This window comes from Argentina silus, assembly GCF_951799395.1.
Source record: "Argentina silus genome assembly, chromosome: 3".
Lineage (NCBI taxonomy): Eukaryota > Metazoa > Chordata > Actinopteri > Argentiniformes > Argentinidae > Argentina > Argentina silus.
Window position 1 is genome coordinate 20,345,193 of NC_139657.1, and position 23,055 is coordinate 20,368,247.

The 23,055-nt window shown below is 40.9% G+C and overlaps 1 protein-coding gene and 1 pseudogene across 2 annotated transcripts; both read left to right on the forward strand.

Moving 5' to 3' along the window:
* The first annotated feature begins 16,446 nt into the window (after nucleotides 1-16,446).
* LOC310802211 (parathyroid hormone-related protein-like) lies at nucleotides 16,447-18,014 on the forward strand (annotated as a pseudogene). The gene is made up of 2 exons: nucleotides 16,447-16,596; nucleotides 17,621-18,014. The product of its transcript is annotated as a parathyroid hormone-related protein-like (transcript).
* Nucleotides 18,015-20,995: 2,981 nt separating this feature from the next.
* Nucleotides 20,996-21,922, forward strand: LOC310802212 (galanin receptor 2b; the record flags this gene model as incomplete). Its single annotated transcript, XM_083666504.1, has 1 exon — nucleotides 20,996-21,922. One exon carries the CDS (start codon nucleotides 20,996-20,998, stop codon nucleotides 21,920-21,922), a length of 927 nt encoding a protein of 308 aa, XP_083522630.1.
* Between the last annotated feature and the right edge of the window lie 1,133 nt (nucleotides 21,923-23,055).

Consider the following 23,055-nt stretch of genomic DNA (forward strand, 5'->3'; position numbering starts at 1 on the left):
CTGTTTTCAGTTGCTGTCATAATGATCATGTCTTTTTGATGGTGGTACCCGTCCTCCCTCTTTTTAGATTGGATTTTTTGTTTGGTTTTGGTTGAAAATATCAGCAGTTCTTGGGGTGCTAGGTCAGGTGCCAAACCTGTCTCTACGTGCCAGTGTGCCAGCCTGATTGTAAATCTGCCGGTCTATCTCACTCTCCTCTCAAAGGATTCCATTCTTTTATCTGATGTGGATGTCAAGAAGTTGGTTTCTGAGAAGAGACTTAGTCACTGTCTTGAAATAAGTTCTTCATTGTACTAGCCCTCTGCTGATATGAATTCTGCTTATAGGAGACAGACTACCTCCAACCAGAGGGTGTCTACGGTATAAACCTTGTCTACAGGTGAGTGCAGAGAGCCCCGCCCTGTGCAAATCACCACTCAGAGCACCAGAGTGCAGCATCTTACCTCGTCCTTCTCTGAACCCCCTTCTCAATGGAAACCTAAACAGCTTTTTAAGAATGAAGAGGTTTTTCAGTTTGTTGCTAAATATAGGCCGGCCCAGTGGGAGGTGGCAGGTTCTAGAGCCATTTTCAACAAAGATGAGCCCCAGGTCCTGCCCAGGGCCCGGCGGGTGGCGACTGCCGGTGGTCTGCCTTTCTCTTATGCACCGGCTCTTAAGTAAACACTGCAATCCTGCGGTTGCCTACGGCATGGCAGCAAGCGAAAGGACTCACTGTGCAGTTACACACAGCTATGGTGTGTTGTCTCCTCCCCCCCTCTGACTGCCCCCCTCCTGTCCCAAAGGCCTGGGGTCGAGGGCCAGCGACAAACCTTGATGTATGATCCCAAGATCCTGCTGAGCACTCCTGATGGGGGCAGTGTTGGACCTCGGCTCCTCTACCTCCCAGACTGATGGCTTTGATACTCAAGTCAAGTTTTTTTTTTTAACCTAAACTGGCTAATTCCTTGTTTTGTTTCTTAACCTGCAACCCAAGTATCAACACAGTGTCCAGTGGTCACTGCTCAGAGCGATCTCTAATATTAGACATAGAAAATGAAGACATCTGAAATGTCATTATTATACCATGGAAATTTAATTATAAGGGTTCATATGTTTATTATTTATTATTAATTCAATTTCAAAGACACTCAGATTAGGAAAACCGATATGGTATTTAATTCAGACAGAATGAAAGTAAATTATGTATATTTCATTCAGTCTCATTCACAGTATGATATACATTTAAGCAAAATATGTACTCACATCTTTAACCCCAATCCAGTATGATAAAATCTGTTTTGCGTTATTATTATCATTTGACAATTATCTATAAGGGAGAAATTAACAGCTGTGTGATCTGGATAAGCTATCACACTCAACATGGAAGGGTCACCAAGTCATCAATAAAAAGCCTGTAAGTTTTAAGGAAGTAAAAGTCAAGAGGTTGTCAAGACGTTATACAAGTACAGTACAATTGATGGAAAGCAACAAAAAATATTGTAACCAGGAATGCTAGAGACCAAGACCTGAGACAGCCAAAGAAAACAATCTGGTACATGAGCAAATCACTTGCAAGAGAGAGGAAGCAAATAATGATCAACTGATCGAACACAGCAGCTTACTGCTGCTTGAACTGAAGGGTCTCTTGTACACTTTGACACAATTCAAGACAGCATCAAGAGAATCTCAATAAAAAAAGAGAGAGGCTATATGGTCTATTCTTCATGATCTTCCATGCTAAACAAGAGGCAACAGGTAAAGCCTTTATCCATTGAGCTCTGTCCTTGCATTGCTCCCTTCCACATGGATATCATAATTTAGGTAGTCTCAGTGGCTACCTGTAAAGGACCACAGGGGTGGCAAATAGCAGGGCTGTGGCTTTCTGAGCGTCTTAGCGGTCCAAGCAGAAGGATTTACGGTAACTCTCAGACAAGCGTTCACAGCTTGGACTCTTGGCAAGGGTGCGATATTGTCCCTGGCCTAGCATCAAACCCACTGGACTTAAGGTCCAAAAGTACCTACACAAAACCCTAGGATGTTTGGATGATAAATCGCCGACATTTAGTGGCAGAACAAAAAATATTGGCCCTGCTGGGGATATCAATTTTAATTAATTCACAGTGAGAATGCATACTGGGTGGTTTGATTGACCATAGCTTGCCCCCTTCTTTAATTGACATACTCTTCCCTTTAGGCACAGTATAGGTTTCCCTGCAAATTCAGCACAGGTGCAATAGCAAAAAGACACACTGCACAATTTTGGGAGGGCACCAGGCGCCAATGGGGAAGACACCAAATACACCCCCAGAGTTCGGGTACTTTGACCAAATTGTCTTCAGGTTCCTTTCTTCTCCTATTGAGATGCTGAACTTATTTCTTTATGTAACTGAACCGTGTGTCAGCCCCCACTTTGGCTTGCTGCTCCCAATACCTATGGTTTTGATTAAAGAAAAGGTGTGTACATGAAATTGGAGCTTTCCTGACTGAAGTTTAATGATAAAACATATGGTGCTAATATAGACACTTCTTGGAGAGTTAACATACTAACATAACATATTGACATACATGACATGAACATATAGAAAATTAAGATGGTTCAATACCCTACGAATGAAAGAAACTTCTTGCTCACTCCAAAACATGGAGTGGCATCCATTTCATTTACTCAATATCCTATGATACAAATTCACATGATGAGGCCCATGTTTCTCTGGCTGGGAATGCTTTCTTATCATACAATAAAACATTTGTGTTAAAAAGGATGCTGCTGGCCCTATCTCCCAAAAGCTTTTTATCGTATCACTTAAAGTAATTGCTGCTACTGAGGCTATTTTGGTACCTCAGCAGTGTGCTTATAATGCAAATCTCTACCAGGTGGATTAAATTGTCACAGTGCCAATGGTCAAACAAGAAGCATCACGCCAAAATCCCCAACCACCCCTGAGAAAATGCTCTGGTGCTTATACTGGGGGAAGACTGATCACCAGTGCTACTATTAATGCTACTACAGTATTACTATTCTGGCATCGGTTTTTGCAAGTCCAAAGTAGAAACGCCCTCAGCACTTCTCTTTGGTGTACATACCCTAGGTCCTCAATGGCACTCAACATGATCTTCAGAAGAGCCAGACCAAACATGCCAAAGCAGACCACAGGGTTACTCACGGCCCTGCACATTCTTTTGAGGGTGAAATTTGAGCCAGTCCTATTTTTCAGCAGCTTGTCAGACTCAGTGTGGTGCATGGAGGTAAACTAGGAGGAAAAACTGTTGTCACCTTCCTCCACATCTCATTTCCTCTCACTTACAGCATGGCAACCTCAGGTGGCAAAATGAGAACAGATGGGTGGGTCTGGTCACTGGAGAGAAACATGGGGTAGCAATATTGAGGTATAGGTAAGGTAATACTCAGTGTGAATGTGTGCAATATTAAGAGTAGGCAATCACAGTAAATGCTCTTTCACTGTGGGAATTTACAGGGACCTTTGTAATAAAAGTCAAGGAGGTGGATTTGCTGGAGTGTACAAGGGAGATGAGCCTTCTGCAATAAATGATAACCTTTGGTTGGGCTGCATTCATTGTCAGGCTGCTGCAAATACGTTATGCATAATTTAAAGACTACAATGTTTCCTTGATATCAAAAAATCTAATTCTTACTCATTACTCTTCAAAATGCACCATTTGTGGGCATGTTTGCAAAGCAACCTCTTTGTGAAACACTGGAGGATAGACAGCACAGGAGCTGAAACTCTGCAGCTTTTATAGGACCCATGAAAAAAAATACAATTTCTCTGTCTTTCTCTCTTTCCACCTGAACTAAAATCCACTGACATAACATTTCATACAGTATATTAGGCCTTCATAATACATGCAATTTAGTACATTCCACTCAAAACCAACCCATTCAACAGTCCATCAATCCATCCATTCATTCAAGTATGTTGCATGTCCTTCCATACATTGTTTGGGGCCATGATCCATCACCAATTCTACCAATTATTCTAGCCGTGGGGCTCCACAAGCCACAAACCTAAACACTCGTACCTCTGAGTCAAGCCACAAAAGGAGTTCACCTCCTCAATGACCAAAACACACTGTTCAAGTTAAGAAAAATGGCACTATGTTCCAAGAAATACAGCCAACTTTACCACTGAAATAGATTTCAATAAATTTTAATTTCCGCAGCCACTTTCGCCATTTACCAGAATGTAATGAATTAGCAAACAAAAGCGTCAGAAGAATTCTCTTCGGTTTCTCTTTCTTCAATGAATTACCATCAACCACATAAGGAAAACAAAAGATGACTAGTTTATTTTTTATGTGGTTTAACCATTTCATGAGTGTGATTATTCACTGACACCTCCTTTAAATGTGCCTAAATCAAGGGTTTGAAGCATCCCTGATGACCATTGTCCAAAGTGGGAACATATAGAAAGAGAAAATGTGAGATTTGATCTTTAGGGAACTGTCCAGTTTGCTGAAAATCTTTCACATTGTTTTTTTCAGTTTGCAAAATGCAAAAGTTATCTACACAAGGTGTTGATGAAATATGTTTTGAGTGAGATGGTGTCAATGTTCTCTCTTTCAACTGGGACTGCTATATATACAAAAAATTACCACACCCCACTAATAAAATGTGCTGTAAAGTGATGTTAGCCTTGATGTCTGAAGAGTACCCAATAAATAATTCAATAAATGTCTTTGCATGCACATAATTTGTTTTCATTTTGTGGCATAGAAAACAAGATTGCAGCATATTTATGTGTGTTTGTGTGTGTGTGTGTGTGTGTGTGTGTGTGTGTGTGTGTGTGTGTGTGTGTGTGTGTACGTGGGTGTATATGTGTGTATAAGTGGCCTGTGTGTGGCCAGGCTCAACGCTCACTAGGCTGATCTTGGCCCCTGGCTATTGCTGGCGTTCAGCATGTCTGTAAAGAAACAGCTGGAGGCAAAGCCAACACCAGTTCCACTCAGGAGCACCCTGCCAGCAGTGACAGATTCCAGAACTTTCCATGGTCCTACGTTGCCATGCCAACAGGCTTTGGCAAGGCATCGCTGTCCTGGTCTGCACACCTGGCCCACCTAGAGTCCAGAATCACCTCCCCTGTCACTGTGTGATGAACAGGTCATTTAGAACCAAAGTGTTTGTGTGTTTTTCAGAGTTATGGGCCCAGGTAAAGAAAACACTGTGGCAGTGGACCTCCTGTGTGATACTCTAATCAAACAGGGCTGAGAACCTGATATAATAGCTGCATGGAACTCCTGCACTGCAATAATGTCATTTTATATACAAAATAAGAAGATTTAGTTTCTTCTATAAAACGTTGTCTAATTGATTACACCACTGCAAATGCATTTTAATGTGGCACTGTAAAATGTGTAGCTGCGCCGTTCGACTTTGGAGTGCCCTGCCTGAACTAACGCTATGCTCCATTTGGTCAATGAAATAATAATGGAACCTATTGGACCGACCTTGGACCGACCTTCTATAGTATTTCCCTAACTTACTAGTTACCGAGTTCTGTATTAGGAAACGTTTGTCCTCAAAACAGACCCACTTTATCATTCAGATGAATCATACCTGCTCTTAATATAACCTCTACCCTGGATAGCTTTTTAGCGCCAACCCTTCCTGTTTGTGTGAGGTGTGTTGATCGTATAATATTTATGCTACATTGGCGCACTATTGAAAATATGCAGATCTATAATAGCCAACATATGCTACACAAGAGGAGGCCTTCAGCCTGCACAGTATATCTTGTTTCCCTAATCTAATATCGTACAGAAGGTGGTAAGTCTTTCAACATATAATATTTCGTCCAACACTATTTCTGAGCTCTTATCCTATGAGTTACCAGCTCTGTGAATGGGGTAATCATATGTTCAACTCCCATTAACTTGTCCATCCGCCTGCCCAACCAATTCTTTGACAGCAACTGGGCTGGAAACTCTCTGTGGATGTATTCTCGAGTCAGTTGTGACTAACCACTCTAATTCAATTATGGAAAACCCATTTCAAAACCTGATATTTAAGGAGGAAAAATAAGAGGTTATGCACATCATAAAAATGCACATTTCACCTGGTGTATCTTGGCCGAACATTTTAAACAGAGGCCAGAAGTTATTGCTATTGGAGAAATAGTAATGATTTATAAAATGGCCTATGTAGTAGTGAGATTATTTTCATGCTCTCTCTGTAGTTGAAGCATCTACACCCACAATGTCTAAATTCACACTGGCACCACACTCACACACATATCAAAATACAAAATACCACATACTGTATATAATTTGTACATCCAACCTTTATGACTAATGTCCATCTAATGCTCACTGTTAGAGATCTATGTCCTTGAGCCTGCCAACTCTGAGAGATGCAAGGGCATGTCCACCTCAGTAAGTGATCAGGTGTTTGACTCTGTCTGGTAGGAAGGAAGTCCATATGCTGAGGAGAAGGCAGAGTCTCAGCAACCTCAGACATGCCTGCCCACACACACACACACACACACACACACACACACACACACACACACACACACACACACACACACACACACACACAGCAGAGCAGGCAGGCACTCACTGTGGTTAATTACTATAAGAAATGGTAAAATTCAAGGTGTGCTGTTACAGGAAAGCGGGTGATTGGGAGCAGATATTTAAAGCTGTGAAGATGTCTGAAAATAAATGTGTGGACATCCTAACTCATTCTCCCTCCGTTTCTCCCTCTGTTTCTCTGGCTCTCTCCTTCTCCATCTCTTCTTTCTTTCACATTTTACATTCAAAGCAGCTGTGTCAGTGTATCTCTGCATCTTTGTGCTCAGTCTGAAACACCACCACTGAGCTGACTGGGGAAGCCCCTGTTCTATTTTTAAGCAGACAGGCTTATTCATGAAAGTTACTGCACATATACCACATTTTTTAATCTTATCTAAGTATTTTCCAATCAGTTTCATAAATAACCACCAAGAACGTATAGACAGAACTCATATAATGTTATGATAATGAGGTAGGATAACAAGGCATCTGCGACAGCATCAACTGAAGTGACAGATTACACCCAGTCAGCCACTTAGGTATAAAGGGGTTCCTCCCATTGAAACAGCGGTTTAAAGGCCAACAACACTTCTTTTCCTCCTGTAATCCATCTGTCCCATGAGCTTACCTCCCCTTTGGGACAATGTAACATAAACATGGGCTCAATATTTCCAAAGCCACCCACACAAGCCGTACCCCATCTGGGAAAAGGGAGCTGGGGCTGAATCAGTACAGCTTTATTTACAACCCTTTAAAAACAAACTTTTAAAACCTAGTTCCCTCTTGCTCATGCATTTTTTGTGAAGAGGTAATGAAAGCCCAGCCTTATGTAGAAGCTTGAATGGATGAGACAGAGGCCTGAGACCGTGGGCGGTACAAAACAAACAGTTGCACACTCTGCCTTCCTTCCCCTGGCTTTACGAGGGGACCCAGATTGGAGAAATATGCTGGTTGTTGTGAGCAAATTCGCCTCATGGATTTAGACTGTTGGAAAAACCACAGTCGGACAGAAAACAAGTCGTCTGGCAAGGGCGTATGTTTGGATAACACTCAGTGTTGATTTATCTGGTGCCCAGAATGTGTAATCGAATGTCTAATGGACTCACTGTTCATTAGTGAATTAACACATTCTTACATTTACATCATTGGAGCAGGGCATATGCTTTCAATTTGAGTATGAATTGGTTTTTCAGTTTTTTGGTCAGTGGGTGGGGATACTTCTCTGCGTGGGGATACTTCTCTGCTTGACAAAGGTTACATTACCATATCCAGTCTCTATCAAAAGCCAACACAAAACATCATGCCTAGGTTAACTCCGACCATTGGCCCTCTTTTAAAATGAGAAGACCATTGACAATGTAAGAAAAACGCAACCTGTGCAATACCCCTGTATCTGAAATAATGGCAATAAACCTATTAACCTGGTTTAAAGACTTAAAAGAATACCTTAAACAGAAAGGAAATAACTGAACAGGAGATTTGTGTTGCTATGAGGGAAAGGTATTATTCAAGACAAAGACATTCAGTGGCCTTGAGACCAATTACACAAACAAGGACAAATGGAACGCATTAAGAATATCTCTAAAGTGGATGATTCGTTTGCAAACTGAAATGAGTTGAATGATTTCACTGTTTGAATTATCTCATTTTCCTTCACATGACCATTCACACTATAAACACACACAGTACGCCCAGGCCAAATATGCCTCTTCTAGACTAACTGGAGCCTTACCACTTTGCTTCTCTCTAGCATAATCAGGAAGACGATTGCGCACCATAGAACTACAGAATCTGGCATGTCAGATAATGGAGCTAAAAGTTTGCATCACAATTTTAAGAGCATTTGTACAAGACAGAAACTTGCCACTGCAAAATCTGTGTTCATAGATATCCCATCCATCTAATCTAATTCGTCACCTCTTCTCTCTCTTGCTCTTACCAACTCTTTTTAAGTGTTACTTATTACTGAAGCTTGTCACAGAGGAGACAGTGGTTGTGTGGTTTCAAGTCTGTTTTTGAAGGAAGGGAATCTGTAACAAAATATATGTGGCATGGAGTAAAAGGAGGTGATGTCATTGCTCACCACAATGGAGGTTTTTTATAGGACTTTTTTTTAATAATCCAACTAAAATAGCTGTGCTCTAAAACAGGGGTTTTCACCAACATAACCAGATTTGTGAAATATATAGCCAATAAATGCCAACAATTGATTAAATAAGAAACAAAAAAACTGCAAGTCTGTAGCCCTTGATGACTTGTTGTTCACCCCAGCTTCAAAATAAATAAACATTAAACAGACATCACCTCAAAGACCCTTTACAAACGGTTTGCAACTAGATTATAGGTTGTTTATAGAAGTGTGATAGTTTACAAATCAGCAGTCAACATCTCTACTCCTTAGACAATCCAGTGCTCAAGTGAATTCAGTGCACAGTCCTGTGGTAAACTGTTCTGAAGTTCTCATCCGGTCTTCAATTTCCATTCAAACCACCCACAAACCAAGCATTTCTTCTGCCTGGACTAATACATGTCAATATCAAGAATTGTATTACAGCTCTTGAATTTACAACTCAACTCAACCATTTGACCCAAAATACTTTTTCCATTCAGAACAGTCTTTATGGGGACTTCCCTGTATTTAACAGAATAAGCTTTTGTCAACCATGTGTCAGAACAAATGTTCCTAAAGATACCTCAAATGAGTAAGTCAATATCGTATTTGTTCATGGAAATACTGCTTTGCTTTTAAAACATAACTCAATAAACTGGTGTACAAAATATAAATTTTACTATTTGATTTATAAAACAAGCACAAGCTTATTGGCATCTACTCTTAAATATTGGTGTCACTCTCTTCAATCTTCACTTTCGTCATTCTAAATGAGTGTTATTCCTACAGGGGACCACTTTGCAGTACAGTGTTGCACTGTTTAGGAGATGAAGATAAATACATGTACCTTATCAATCACACACAAGTCACTAGTAATGCATTAGAGCTACTTAATCAAATGGTGGCTTATTGACTCCTTGGTAACTCCTTCCTATCCACAATTACATATAAGCATTCCACTCCTTTGGAAACAGTTGGACACCCTTTTACAGTTCCTAAGCTTCGGTGAGCATACAGTGTTCTCCAGTTTTCTCAGAGCAGAAGGAAAGTGAGAGGTGAAAACTGAAGCGGGGCGAGCTGTGCCAGTCACTGTGCCCTGGTGAGCTCTAAGCGGGTGGCCTTTCCCCTCGCACGGTAAAGCTGTCCAGAGACTGCCTTCAGCATCCGTCTCTGTCTGCCAAACGCCGCTCGCATATCCCAGTCCCAGGACAGGCTGCTGGGAGGACAAGGCCGCTCAACAGGGCCTATGCATTGAAAGGCCTCCATTTAAAATAACCTATGGATAAATAAATACAGACCCCTAAGTTCACTGTACAGTAATTGGTCAGGAAGCCGTCAGAGGCAAGCTCATTTACAGTAAATGGATCAGCCTCGAGTCAGTGAAGTGCACTTGGCCCACACTGCGCATTATAATGATTGGAAATTTCAAGTGACGTTTTTTTTTGGTGTGCAAATATTTATTGCAACGTCTCACAGACAATCTTCTTTCTATGGAAAAATGAAACACTATTTATGTGTTTGAACACAAGTTAAGTGAAATATAGCATGTTAAAAATAGAAATATTCCCGAAAGTGGTTACAGAAATAGAAATTATACAGAAAGTGTTTGAGAATGATGTAACTTGATCATAAGATCTGTAAAGGTATCCTAGTCTCAAAGGACAGTGAGGTCAGGGGTTAAAAACTGAGGTTGTTACTGTTACACTATTGATGTTCTGAATTAAAAAGTAACAACAGGGGACATAAACGCAAGACTATGCCTAACTGAAAGACCCTAAATTATTATCAAAATGTTCTCTCTATCTCTCTCTCTCTCACACACACACACACGCATGCACGCATGCACGCACTCACTGGTTAGCCCTACAAAACTTGTTGACCAACTGGCTTAACTGTCGTTATCTGCTATATGCAAACAAATTGAACCTGCTCTTCACATAAGCAAACAAACAGGCTCAATCTGTCAGTACCATAACAGTGTGTGTGTGTGATTGTCAGGGTAAACCTCTCTATTAAACTCCTTTTGAGTCTCAAATCCTCAGTAAGGCATCACAAAAGTGGATGAAGGATATCTAAGATTACCCAAGCTTATGACAACACACTCAGATCTACATATATCTGGGGATATAACTGTATTTTCTACCCATAATGTATCTATCAATCAGAGAACTGCATAATATCTGCACTGCCGTAGTGGTGGCAGTGGGCCGTTCCAAGGGCAATGCCATAACAACACCAAAAGCCACAGAACATAAAACACCACAGTAGGTTTTATGCTGTGTGTAAAAAGGCCACCATAACCAAGAGAGCCTACCCTCCTCAACCACCCCCTCGTTCTCCTCCCCCTCTCCCTCAGACCTCTACTACAGAGCTATCTTTACTTGGGCACAGGGTCCAGAGGTGGAGAGAGAGGGTCTGACTGTGAGCTCCGCCGTGTGTTCATTGGCATAGTGGCATAGGTATATGGTAATGTTTTGGGTGATAGGTCGGGGACAGGAGGGTGGCAGCCATTGGTGGTGGTGACTGTGTGAGGTTTCAGGCCCTGTCCAGCTGGCTGTGGAGCATCTCTGAGGTCAGGGGAGTGAGAGGAGGCATCAGACCTGGAGCTGCTTGTGGTCAGGGGGCCAGACTGAGCCCCCCCTACTCTCCCCTCCCTTCCAAGCCCATAGCACAGGGCCACTGCAGAGAGGGCAGCCACAGTCAGACACCCCCAGTGCGCTCCCCACAAACAACATCTGCCAAGAGGGAAATGCTACAGTGCTCACCTCATGAGGCCTAGGGCAAAGGCTCAGACTCTGGACTTGTTTTTCTGCTTTCTGATTAAATCACTCTGAATCTCTTTAAAGTACTGTGGTGTTATAACATACACACATATTTTCACCATGTAATGATACTTGTAGAAGTATCATCATAGAGCTGCTCATTCATCAGCAAATACAGAATATGCTGTATTTATTTAAAGTTATCATCCAGGTATTTCAATCTGTCAACAACACTTTCTTTTGTGATCATTTTTGTGTAATAATCATGATATCTGAATAAATAGTGAAGTTAAGGAAAATAAATGTTGATAACTTCTACAAGAACAATTCAGATGAGAAGGGAAGTATTACAGATAGAAATCATAGCATCTAAAAACATAATTTTTTTTACAAGCAAAATGTCTCATGGCAGATAGTTCCTGCATGACATTTGACAATGTACCTGCACTCTAGACTGATTGGTCAGAACAACATGCTTTTGTCCCAGCAAGACCTCCTCCACTCACTGTCTCCTGTAGTTTGACATTCATGACAACTTAAAAAAAAAAAAACAGCATCCAAGTATAACCTTACACTGATCATTATATACTGTACCACATAGCCAAAACAGAAACAGCAAATCCATGCAGTTACCTCAGATCAAATAAATGAGCTACAGAGGAGGGCATGTTTTAGTAACCCTGAGCAGGCATTAGGTAATGTTCAGGATGTACGCCTCTCAGAGTGTGACTAGAAGTGACCTGCTTTTGACATCCTGGCCAAGCCAGTCCATTGTGTATTGTAACTGTTTGGAGTTTTAGAACATACTTAAAACCAATTAGATTTTTGGTGTTACATATCCATCATACCAAAAACTATTCATTGTGTGTGAGAAAGACCTGCAGTGTTTTCAAAGTGCTATACAATTCACTGATCTTTGGAAATCGAAATTTGAGATTTATAAAAAGTGCTACAGTACAAATGACATCATTTGCTTTTACTATTGCTAGTATCTAAAAAATCTACATCCATCATATTGTGTGGTGGTTTTGTTAGAAGAGAAATATAAATAACATAAAGATGTTGCACTGTCTACTGTAGTTTGTTTGTTTGTTACAGAAAGTTGGTCTATTTTGAGAACTTTCCCATGTACTGTAAAATACATACATGTACAGTGATTCAATTTCCCATGAATCTTGTTTAAACAAAGATAAATATTTTACAACATGCTTTATCAAATACATAATGGGGAAGGTTCACAACGAAGAATCCTTCCTGAATTTCTGTGCTGAGAAAATGGGAAATTTAGGCCTAGTCTTGATAACAATGGTATGTAATCTTTCAGGTCCAACCATTGTATTATCATTTCCAGGCCAGTTTTATCCCTGACTATAAGACTGTACAACCTGGGACTACCATCATAACACAGAGCAAAGGAATGAAAGCAATAAATGAATCCTGGAATAAGTATGTTACTGGATGTTGAAGTAAAGCTGTTCAATTAATTTATTGTTGTTTCTGCAAAAATGCTGCCAGGTAAAGTTGAAAAATGTCAAAGTAGGATTTGAATTCACCTTTGACTATCCATTTCAGATTTAATTTATACTTCAGTATATTTTCTTTTTCCATTACTGGGGTTTGCCATGAGATCATGACACTAAGATATGAAAGCTCTTGGCACTACTTTTCAAACTGTGGATTCAGAAATAACTGTTCAAGGTGCCTTGTGATCCAATAGGGTTACTGTAGCAGAATCAGGTCCTGGACATAGAAACCATTTCAATCACCAATGAACCACCAACCAACCAAATAGAGAATAAAGTGCAGCAATTCCAACATTACTGGATAAACATGTGGAGATGTTGGTGACACACGTTGTTGAAAGACTTGGAATAGGGTAGTTGGGCAAGGAGAATACAGGCCACTTAAAGTTAAGATTGGTGGGTGTGAATGATTTATGGAGCAGCAAATGCATTTTTTATTGCTCATAGTGAGACTTTGTACAGTATAGCTACAGTAGGTTGAGATGTATATAATTCACTATTGTTGGACTGTCAAGAGGGAAAGCAATTCTATATATTTTTTTCTATTTTAAAGTAAAGTAATACACCAAAGGTTAATATGCAAGAGTGACAGATTTTTGTAGGTGGGGGGTATACAACAATTGTTACTTCTTAGTTAGTGGATGAAAAAAACTGAGTGAAAGTGGTCAAGTTACTCAAACATGCCAGTCACTCACTGACATGTATGGAGTTGCTTTGTATTTCTGGCAGAACAGCAACACACTGAAGACAGAGAGCTCCTTGTGTCTGATTAAACAGCTTAACAACAAATGCAGGAACACTTGCAGTGAGCAAAGCCAATACCTATGAAGCATTGAAGGGCTGTCCCATAATACTGTAGGTGAGAGCAGGGGAAGTGTACTGCAACACCTTCCAGATTAGAACAGGTACAGAAATAAAAGATGATTAGTGTTAATGAAAAGAGGGTGTTACTCTGACTTTAATATGGCTATGAGCTGTTTTAAAACAGTTTGAATGAGTGAGATTCCTTCGCACGGGATAAGAGAAGGGTGTGTGTGTTTCTTGTGTGTAAGTGTGTGAATGTGAAGCGAGTAGAGGGTGTTGTTAAGGACTGAAGGATGAAAAACGGACAGCGAATGTTGTTCTGTGTTGAGTGCAATTTAGCATGAATCAAAAACAGCTTTCCTGGCTCTGATTCTGTATGCTCCCGTCTGCCAGGAAATGGGATTTTTTTCATATTTTTTTGCAGGTAAAGTCGACTGTACAGAATGGAATCAAATGAGGTGTTTTTTTCCTACCAAATGTGAAAGTGTTATATGGTTGGGACACACCAGTTGGAAACTGTAGCAAGCTGATTTTAGGATGGGAGGGGGGTCTACCATACTATTAAGACCCCTTGCTGAATTTAATCATGGCTGCTTGTAAAATACTGAGCACTTTATTAAGTAATCCGCTACCCACTGGGAATATATACCCTCAAGTGTTTCTTTTTACTAACTTCACTAAGCCAGGGTACTTAGAAATTCACATTTATGAGTTTTTTTTCATGAATAGAGAAGCATGTCATTAAATCCATTATTGATGCTATATTTATGTGTTACTCGTAATATAATGTGTGCATAAATGTACTGTTTGTCATAATCATCACAAGACCAACGTTTTTATCCCATATATTCTATTGAAGTGCCGAATAACTAATGTGTTCATTAGAACATACAGTAATAAAACTAAGATTGATTACACTTGATTGGATCAATGCTATACTTACCTGCCTACTGAAATCTCCCTGACTATACACAGCCATCTACTCTGTACATGGCCAGCTGAATGAGGGATACATACTTCAAAGCCCACTATGGCCACTGTGAGTGACCATTCGGTAGCGGTCTGGTTTGCTGGGGCGGTGTAGAGTGTAGCGGAGGTGAAGGCCTGTAGTGAGAGAGCTGTGGGTTGAGTTTCTCTGAGGTTACGGTCATGTTCCCCGGGGACGGTGGTGAGGCTTGGCTGTTTACCTTGGAGGCCAGTTCCCCTGCTCCCCCTCACCCCTCTGATGGGCCTTGGTCCCCTGTCATACCTGTCCTACTGGATCACATCATTAAGTATGTTATGATGAACAAATAACAGTTTAAACATGGCCACTTTAGATTCCTGCTGCTTATACAAAACTTCACACCAAAAGGTGTCATCAGAACAAATGTTATTATTCGTTTTTTTGTAACCTGACCAGAAAACATGGATCTCTGACATTTTAAATAGCATGTACATAGAACTCTGTGGGGACAGACATCTATGGGACAGACAATATCAAACAAAGTGAAAGACCTGACTTGTCTGACATGTCTGTGTTCCCTCTGAGCACTTCTGCAGTACTCTCTACTGTTCTTTGTTACATGACTGCATGTGTTGCTTGGGCGCCACCTTCTTGTCAGTGCTGGTCTGTGTGTGTGTGTGTGTGTCTCAGGAGGACTAGACTAGAGTGGGCAGGGGTAGGAGACTGCAGCTTCACCGACAGAGGAGCTCCACTCTCTCTCTAAGCCTCTCTCTCTCACACACACACACACACACACACACACACACACACACACACACACACACACACACACACACACAGACACACACACACACACAGGCACACACACACACACACACTGGTTTGCTCACAGTGACCAGGCAGCACTATGCTGCACACACTCTCATCTCCCCTACTCCTGCTCCAACGACACAGAGATGATGCTCCAGCACTGCACTTCACTAGCCTGCTCAAGGAGCTGTAGGTATAGCAATAGATAATGTGCTACAGTCTGTTCTGCAAGTTGTTCTAATTCTCCGTCCCTCTTTTCATTGGGGCATTTGAGAGAAGTAAATAGCTAAACATACAGTGTCGGGAAGTAACTGACTGGACCTGTCTCAATGGGGGTTTCCCCATGTTACCCTCTCCCTGATGTACTCAGACAGAATTTTTGTAAGCACTGAATTTCCAAAATTTGGCAGTATACTTTTATGTATCTTTTTTTTCTGGGAAAGTTCTCAAACTTTCTGGGAGGTTTTGGAAAACAAACATTTTGTGGATAACTCGTTTTGTGAACCTAAGTAAGTATTTATTTTCTATAATGTTCCTTCATTTGGTGTATTTGATTGGTGCTTAGATTAATATCTTAGTTGCGTTGAATATTTCAGAATCACCAGTAGATGCAATTACTGTCAGACGAACAAATCAAATATCTTGGGGGCACAAAAAAGTAGTAGCTGTAAGGTGAGCTTCAAGCTTCTGAGAATATACCACCTATAGTACAGTACCATATGTTACAATATTATTAAACACACAGGGCTAGTTTCTCAGACCTAGATTAAGCCTAGTCCTTGGCTAAAAATAATTTTCAACTGAGCAGCTTCAAATCAGCATTGAAATTGAGATTTAGTCCAGGATTAGCCTTCATCTGTGTCTGGAAAACTGCCCCATCATCATGGAACTCAACAAAATGGGCATTAAATCTGAACAAAGCTCTACATGAATAAATCATGCTATGTACTGAAGATGCATTTCGTAACGATACAGTGTATGATGGAACATTGTCTATTGCATTTTCCAGATATCTAGTTCCAGAATGCAGTGTTCCAGAGGCATGTTTCAGCAGTGGAGTATTGCTGTGTTCTTGCTGTGCTCCCCAGTGCCTCTCTATGGGAGACCCATTGATGCACTCACTAACAGAATGTAAGTCTCTCTGTCACACACAGCAAGTAAGGTTTAACACTGTAGATTCATTTCACTGTCTATACCACTATCATCTCTTTTTTTTTTATGTTGAATACTACAAGAAAGGTAATATCAATAAATAATTAATGATTCCTTTACTCGATCACTTACTCATCTTCTCCATATCATGTATAGCCTCTACTGTTGGTTGATTTGAGAAGGATTTCTAGATAAATGGTAACAGGTATCGTTCTCTCAGTGGTCTGTATGTAGAAATAAACTACAATGGTATAAATAACGATATGTATACAATGAAACTACATAGGTTACTTGATGAACACTGAAAATGTTTATCCTGAATAAGTTGACGTTTTTGTTCATAAAGAATATATAACACACTATAACGTTGTCATATTTAACCCTGTGTAAAGTTAGCATTCTCCTTCACAATAAAAAGTTGTACTTTATTGGAATATTGCAGCACGCCTATAAAATATGTATCCCTAAAGAAAACTAAAAGTTCACGGTTTTGATTGACTCTGGTGGTGCAGGAGACATGTTTGTTGGTCAAATTAATGGCTTATTTGCATTTTATGTTCCTGTCTTATACGTTTTCTGGTTTTCACATAGACTTGATGATTATAACATGGACAGCTCTCACAACTTAAACAGTAAATGTCTTTGTTTATGCTGCCACCTATTGAGGTCTACTGGAACATGATCTTGGCTGTCATTCAGCAATCAGCAACTGAGCTCCAACCACTGAATCCCTATAGGCAGCACACAACACAGCTGTATAAGAGAAAGTCAGATAGTTTTTAAACAATCATGTCAGAGAGGTTCTTACAGTCATGTACCTTACATCAATGAGATTTCTATAGACTATTTTTCTCTTCCCACCACTGAGAACGCACATCAATTAAACTTGAAATCCTTGAGTGGAATCCAAGTATTGTGTGCTAACTATGGAGAGTCTATTGCATCTCTACAAACCTATCTTTTCTTCATGAAAATCTCCTCTACCTGTGTCCTAACCCTTTAGGAGGAGATCGGTGAGCCATGCCCAGCTGATGCATGATAAGGGCCGCTCCCTGCAGGAGTTCAAGCGACGCTTGTGGCTCCAGGAGCTACTGGATGAGGTGCACACGGCCGGCGATCGAGCGCCGCCCCCACAGAGCAGGGCCAACAGCCCAACTTTCGGTGGGAGCACCGTCCGCCCAAAGCCCCCTGGGGGCACCAAGAACCTCCCCCTGAGCTTCCGACGGGATAGGGCCAACCTGCCCCAGGAGACTAACAAGTCTGTGGCATACAAGGACCAGCCACTGAAGGTGGCCACCAAGAGGAAAAAGAAAGTGAGGTTGGGCCGGCGGAAAGAGAGTGAAAAGAGGCGGCGAAGAGTTGGAGAAGAATCACAGAGGACACAAGACTTTGGGTGACAGACTTCATGAGGCCTTCTGGCGGCGATGCACTAAGACACTGAGGTTCAGCATGAGCTGTCAAAGACTCTGTCACTGTGCCATGGACTTTGGCCCTTGCTAATATCATTTTAATCAGCTGTTTTTCTATTTTGTGCTTATAATAACATTTGTTTTGTATCAATCATCTGTTTTTAAATCTCCAACCAGATGTATGTGTGTAAAGTATGGGCTCCACAGTATATGCGTAAGCAATATGCATAAAATATTTATTCTCTGTACATATTTAAATTCACACATGTAGGGATGTTTTTTTCTTTACTGCACAGCGGCTCTTCATATAGTGGATATTGTGGATATATCTCTTAACTGTAGTAAGCATAACATCCATTACAAATCTGTTCTACCATAATTTATTTCATTTGAACTGTGTATTTATTATTTTGTGAATGTATCATGGTGCTGCTGACTTTCTACATTTTATAACATAATGCACTTTAGATAACATAATGATATCCATTCATTTTTGTTAAGTTACATTCTTTGAGTGTTCTCTTTTGTGGTTGATTTTGATTGAGAAATAATGATTTTTTGATTTATCTCCGTTGCTTTCTTATTGGTTCTTCAAACTTTTTTTTTTTTTAAATCCAAAATTGTCCTCTCATCGACAAGTTATTAGAATGACAATCACACCACCTCTCTCAGTGTTTTACATACAGTATAGTGTATTTCTTTTTATAAGATAAGCCAGAGTTTACACTGTTGGCTTCCAAGTCTAATGTTTAACACTTGCACTGAGAGCACCATCATTTCAAAATAATCAAATATTAAAAAGTAAGCTTTTTGAATTTATTACATCTCTGTTCAATGACCACTGTTATTCAACTGGTTGTCTTATCAATAATGACCAGACTAATTATCATGACTAAGGTAACCAACAAACCATGACTGGAAGCCATATTCACCTCCCACTTTAAGAGGTTATCATCTATGACATGAATTTAATTGTTTTGTCTACAGTTGATGTATTGATTCAAATCAAATACTGTGTCACCGTATTTGGTGTATCAATCCCATCATTGCGCAATTAGTCTAATGTAGAGTTCAAAAGGAAAAGCATCAATGTATTTGTTGACTGTTCGACATGAGCAGGACAAAACAAGCTTGTTAATGTCACACTTGAGAACCATGTGGTGTTTTTAACTGCCTCTGACTAAACGGCACAGACATGGTAATGTAGGGGAGAGCAAATGCATCAGCGTAGCTACATCCTGTGCTAAGAGCAGCAGCGTAAGCCATTAGCAGACACAGAGTCATAAACACTGTGGAATAGGCAGATAAAGCCCCCATCAGAAGACTCCAGCTCACACCATAGAAATCAATCTAACAATAGGGAGAAACATTACTAACTCACAGAGGGGAGAGAGACATGGAGAAAACAATCAATTGAAAGGTCCCTCTCCATTTATATGGAAGTTAAAGATGCTGAACAACACACATATGTGCCCCTTTACATGCACCAGAACAATATGGATTCCTGTTCTCTCATTAGGAAAGAAACACTTTGAAGTCTCACTTATGAATGTAAAAGGTCAGAGAAGGTCAGCGACAGGTCTTTATCTTCTTGTAAATCTCTTTATCTTCTTCAGCCCTCTAACTTCCAAGTACATTATAATTGCCATAGGTATTACAAATGTCAACAACATGGTTTCTAGCAACATACAAGATACAAATGTAACTCAGTTACTTAGCCACATAAGTGTAGAAACTGAAAGGACTGAAAGGTGAAGATCTGGACATGTTTAATTATACCTTGATATTTTGATGCATTTTATACACTTTCAGTACTTTGACTTAACATTTTTTATTACTTTGCTACTAAGCCTATAGAGTGACAGTGATAATATGTGCTTTTAATTTAATTCTGCCTCCAAGGGTTGTAGACGAGCAGAAACCATAACGTCTGGCGTTATGCGGCTGATGTCTGGTGGTTAGTGGGTGATGTGACATGACCCTGGGCTCATCTATTCACCTAGCTGCAGTAGTCATCTGAGCAGTCATATCTGGGGAATCCACCCTGAAGCTTGCGTGTCATAACTTTCACCTAAATGTGCGACGTGTTTAATCATAATAGGCTGACAATGATTCCTGATAATAAAGTTAGTGCTCATATTGTTGAGCGGAACATCATATTGTACCTTTGTGAAGCTCCCAGTAGGCCTACTGAATTAAATTGATTTACTTCACCTGGACCACTGACTGGACCTCATTTCTTGCTCCTTTTAGAAACAAACTAGAGTGTAACGAAAATAACTAGAGTGTACTAAATTAGCATAAAAGCCTTCAATCACCTGTTCACTTTACAGTTATGAATCTAAACTCTTAACATGGATTAGACAACAACTAAAATGTGCATCATTCACATGTATTTGTACAGTAGGTGGTACATTCATAAGAAATGAGCACTCCCTCTTTAAACTCAGTCAACCAGAATCAATTTGACCTGAGTGATGTTTGCCTTTCCTCCCTCCACATTCAGCAATCAAAGCTCTATCCTTTGAATCCTGGCAGCCACAGACCACACACAAGTCAATTCTCTCAACATTTCTAACTATGGGGACTTTCTAACTCACAGGATGGCTGCTGAATTCACCTATGAAGGAGAATACTGCAATTTATTTTGGTACACATGAGGATAATTCACACAATCAACCAAGAGCATGGTGAGTACCTCACAATAGCAAAACAATTAATAAATGACCCCCCCCCCCCCCCCTATAATACTTGAAAAACATGCTACACTACGCTTTATACTGAAATAGTATTTGTTTTTCATGGTTACACAGCCTAAATTAAGCAATGTATAGTAAGTATTTTTTACTACGTTACATCATTTTGACCAAAAAACACTGTATAGTTAATTAAATATAAATAAACAACTTTTTCAAAAACAAATTGAGTAGCCTGAGATGATCTCCGCAATATTTAGCTATATTTGTATAATGCAGGCTGTCCCCAACACCTACGGGCTGATCTTCGCCTGCACCTGTGGGGTGATCCTAGGCATCGGCTTTTGTGCCAACCTGCTGGTCTTCTCCCTGTTTGCCAAGTACAACACCCTCCGCAAGAACCGCCTGGACATTCTGCTGCTGAGCATGACTCTGGCTGACTTCCTCACTCTGCTCCTTATTCCTTTTACCCTGCACTCTGCCGTCAGCTACTCCTGGCCCCTGGGGGACACCTTCTGCAAGGTCTACCAGTTCTTCCTGGCCTTTTCCCTGGCCGCCAGCACCTACTCCCTGTGTGCTGTGTCCATGACCCGCGCCATGATCATCACCAACCCCTACCAGCCACCCACCATGGACCTGGTCATCCTCATGTTTGTCTTAGTCTGGGCCCTCAGCTTCTTCATCAGCCTGCCCCTGCGCATCTTTGCCACCAAGGAGAGCCCGAGCCCAGGCCTCACCAACTTCACCTTCTGCCTGCCCACCATCCATGAGCACCACTACCAGGTGGTCCTCAGCCAGTTTGTGCTCTACTACTTTGTCCCCATGCTGGTCATTGCCTTCAACTATGTCCGGCTGGCTCTCTTCCTCCACAAGAGCCCCGTCATGTCCGTGGCCAGTGCCCGGAACACACGGCGCGCCTCACTGATGGTGTTCCTGGCGGCGGGCACCTTCTCATTGTGCTGGCTGCCGGGGTACGTGCTGGAGCTGTGTGTCTACCTGGGGCTGTATCGCCACGGTCAGTCCTGGGAGATGTTCTACTTCATCTGTACAGTGCTACAGTACCTGCACCCCTGTGTCAATCCTGTGCTCTACGTGCTGCTGTCCAAGCGCTACCGCCACCGGAGGGCAGCCTGGCTCTTCAACTGCAACAAGAACAGGGTGCACCCCCAGGTCATCAGTGTCACTACAGAGAGCTTCTAGACACACCAGCAGGCCTGGTCTGGCTTCACTTTGGGCTCAGGTTAATGACCGATACTGTTTGGAATTAAAGGTTTCTTTTTTTTCTTTTTTTTTGTACTTCTGAGAATCAAGTTATTTTCATGCACAAATGTGAGGATGTTTGCACATGTATGTACTACACTGAAAATGTGTGAATCCTTTATATCACAAGGCTATGATAACACACAATTAAAATAACCACATATCAAACACAATGATATTGTAATCCTATATTATGGTTTGAATGTCTTAATACAGTCTTAATGTTAAAGCAGTACATTAGTTCACATTCATTGGTGAGGTCCCTGTTGATGTCTTTTTGTGTTGGTACTTTAAAGACCTGTTTCTTTTAGTTTGTTTACGCTTCTTCTTCTTCTTGTGTTTCATTCTTGCAGAATAATATGGGTCATAAATACAGGATAAAGAAAGAGGAGGGCATTGTTATTGTTTGTTATTGTAAAAAATGTTGTATTCTTTGCTTGATGCAAATGGCGTTCATACTGACACAGACACAGTGACACTGGTCTCAATAACTGTTCTTTTGTCACAAAAGAAGCGTAATGTACAACTACATACTGTATATTTTGTTTTCTGTGATCGTAACCCATTTCTTTGTTGCATTTAAACAAAGCCACTCACCTTTGAAAACAGTCTTCTGAGTTGGTCACTAGGTGGGCACATATTGGGTATGAGGGTAGAAAAAGCCACTGCACACCTGCTGATCTACTGCCAAAGGTCACCTCCTCAGGGGCAAACTCCCTCACAGGCTCTACAGGCAGTGACTGCAATCTTCAAATAGAGTTAAATACATCCTTAGGTACACTTCACTGAACTCACTAACTCACTGAATGTTGAGTCAGCTCTGTATAAACGATTGTTTCTTCCTCTCTCTTCTGTAATGCATCAGCTAGTTCTTCACTCAGCTCAGACAATCACCATAAATTTTTAATCTGGTGAGAATGTGAGTGTGGGCAGCTACCCTCACTACCTTTGGGTCTCTGGCTACGAATGAGAGGACAGCATCTCACTGGATGGGTTTATCTTTGATTCACTGACCCTTGGAGATCAGGAATTGATTTATCATTGATTAGTCTAAATTAAGCAGCTCCACAAGT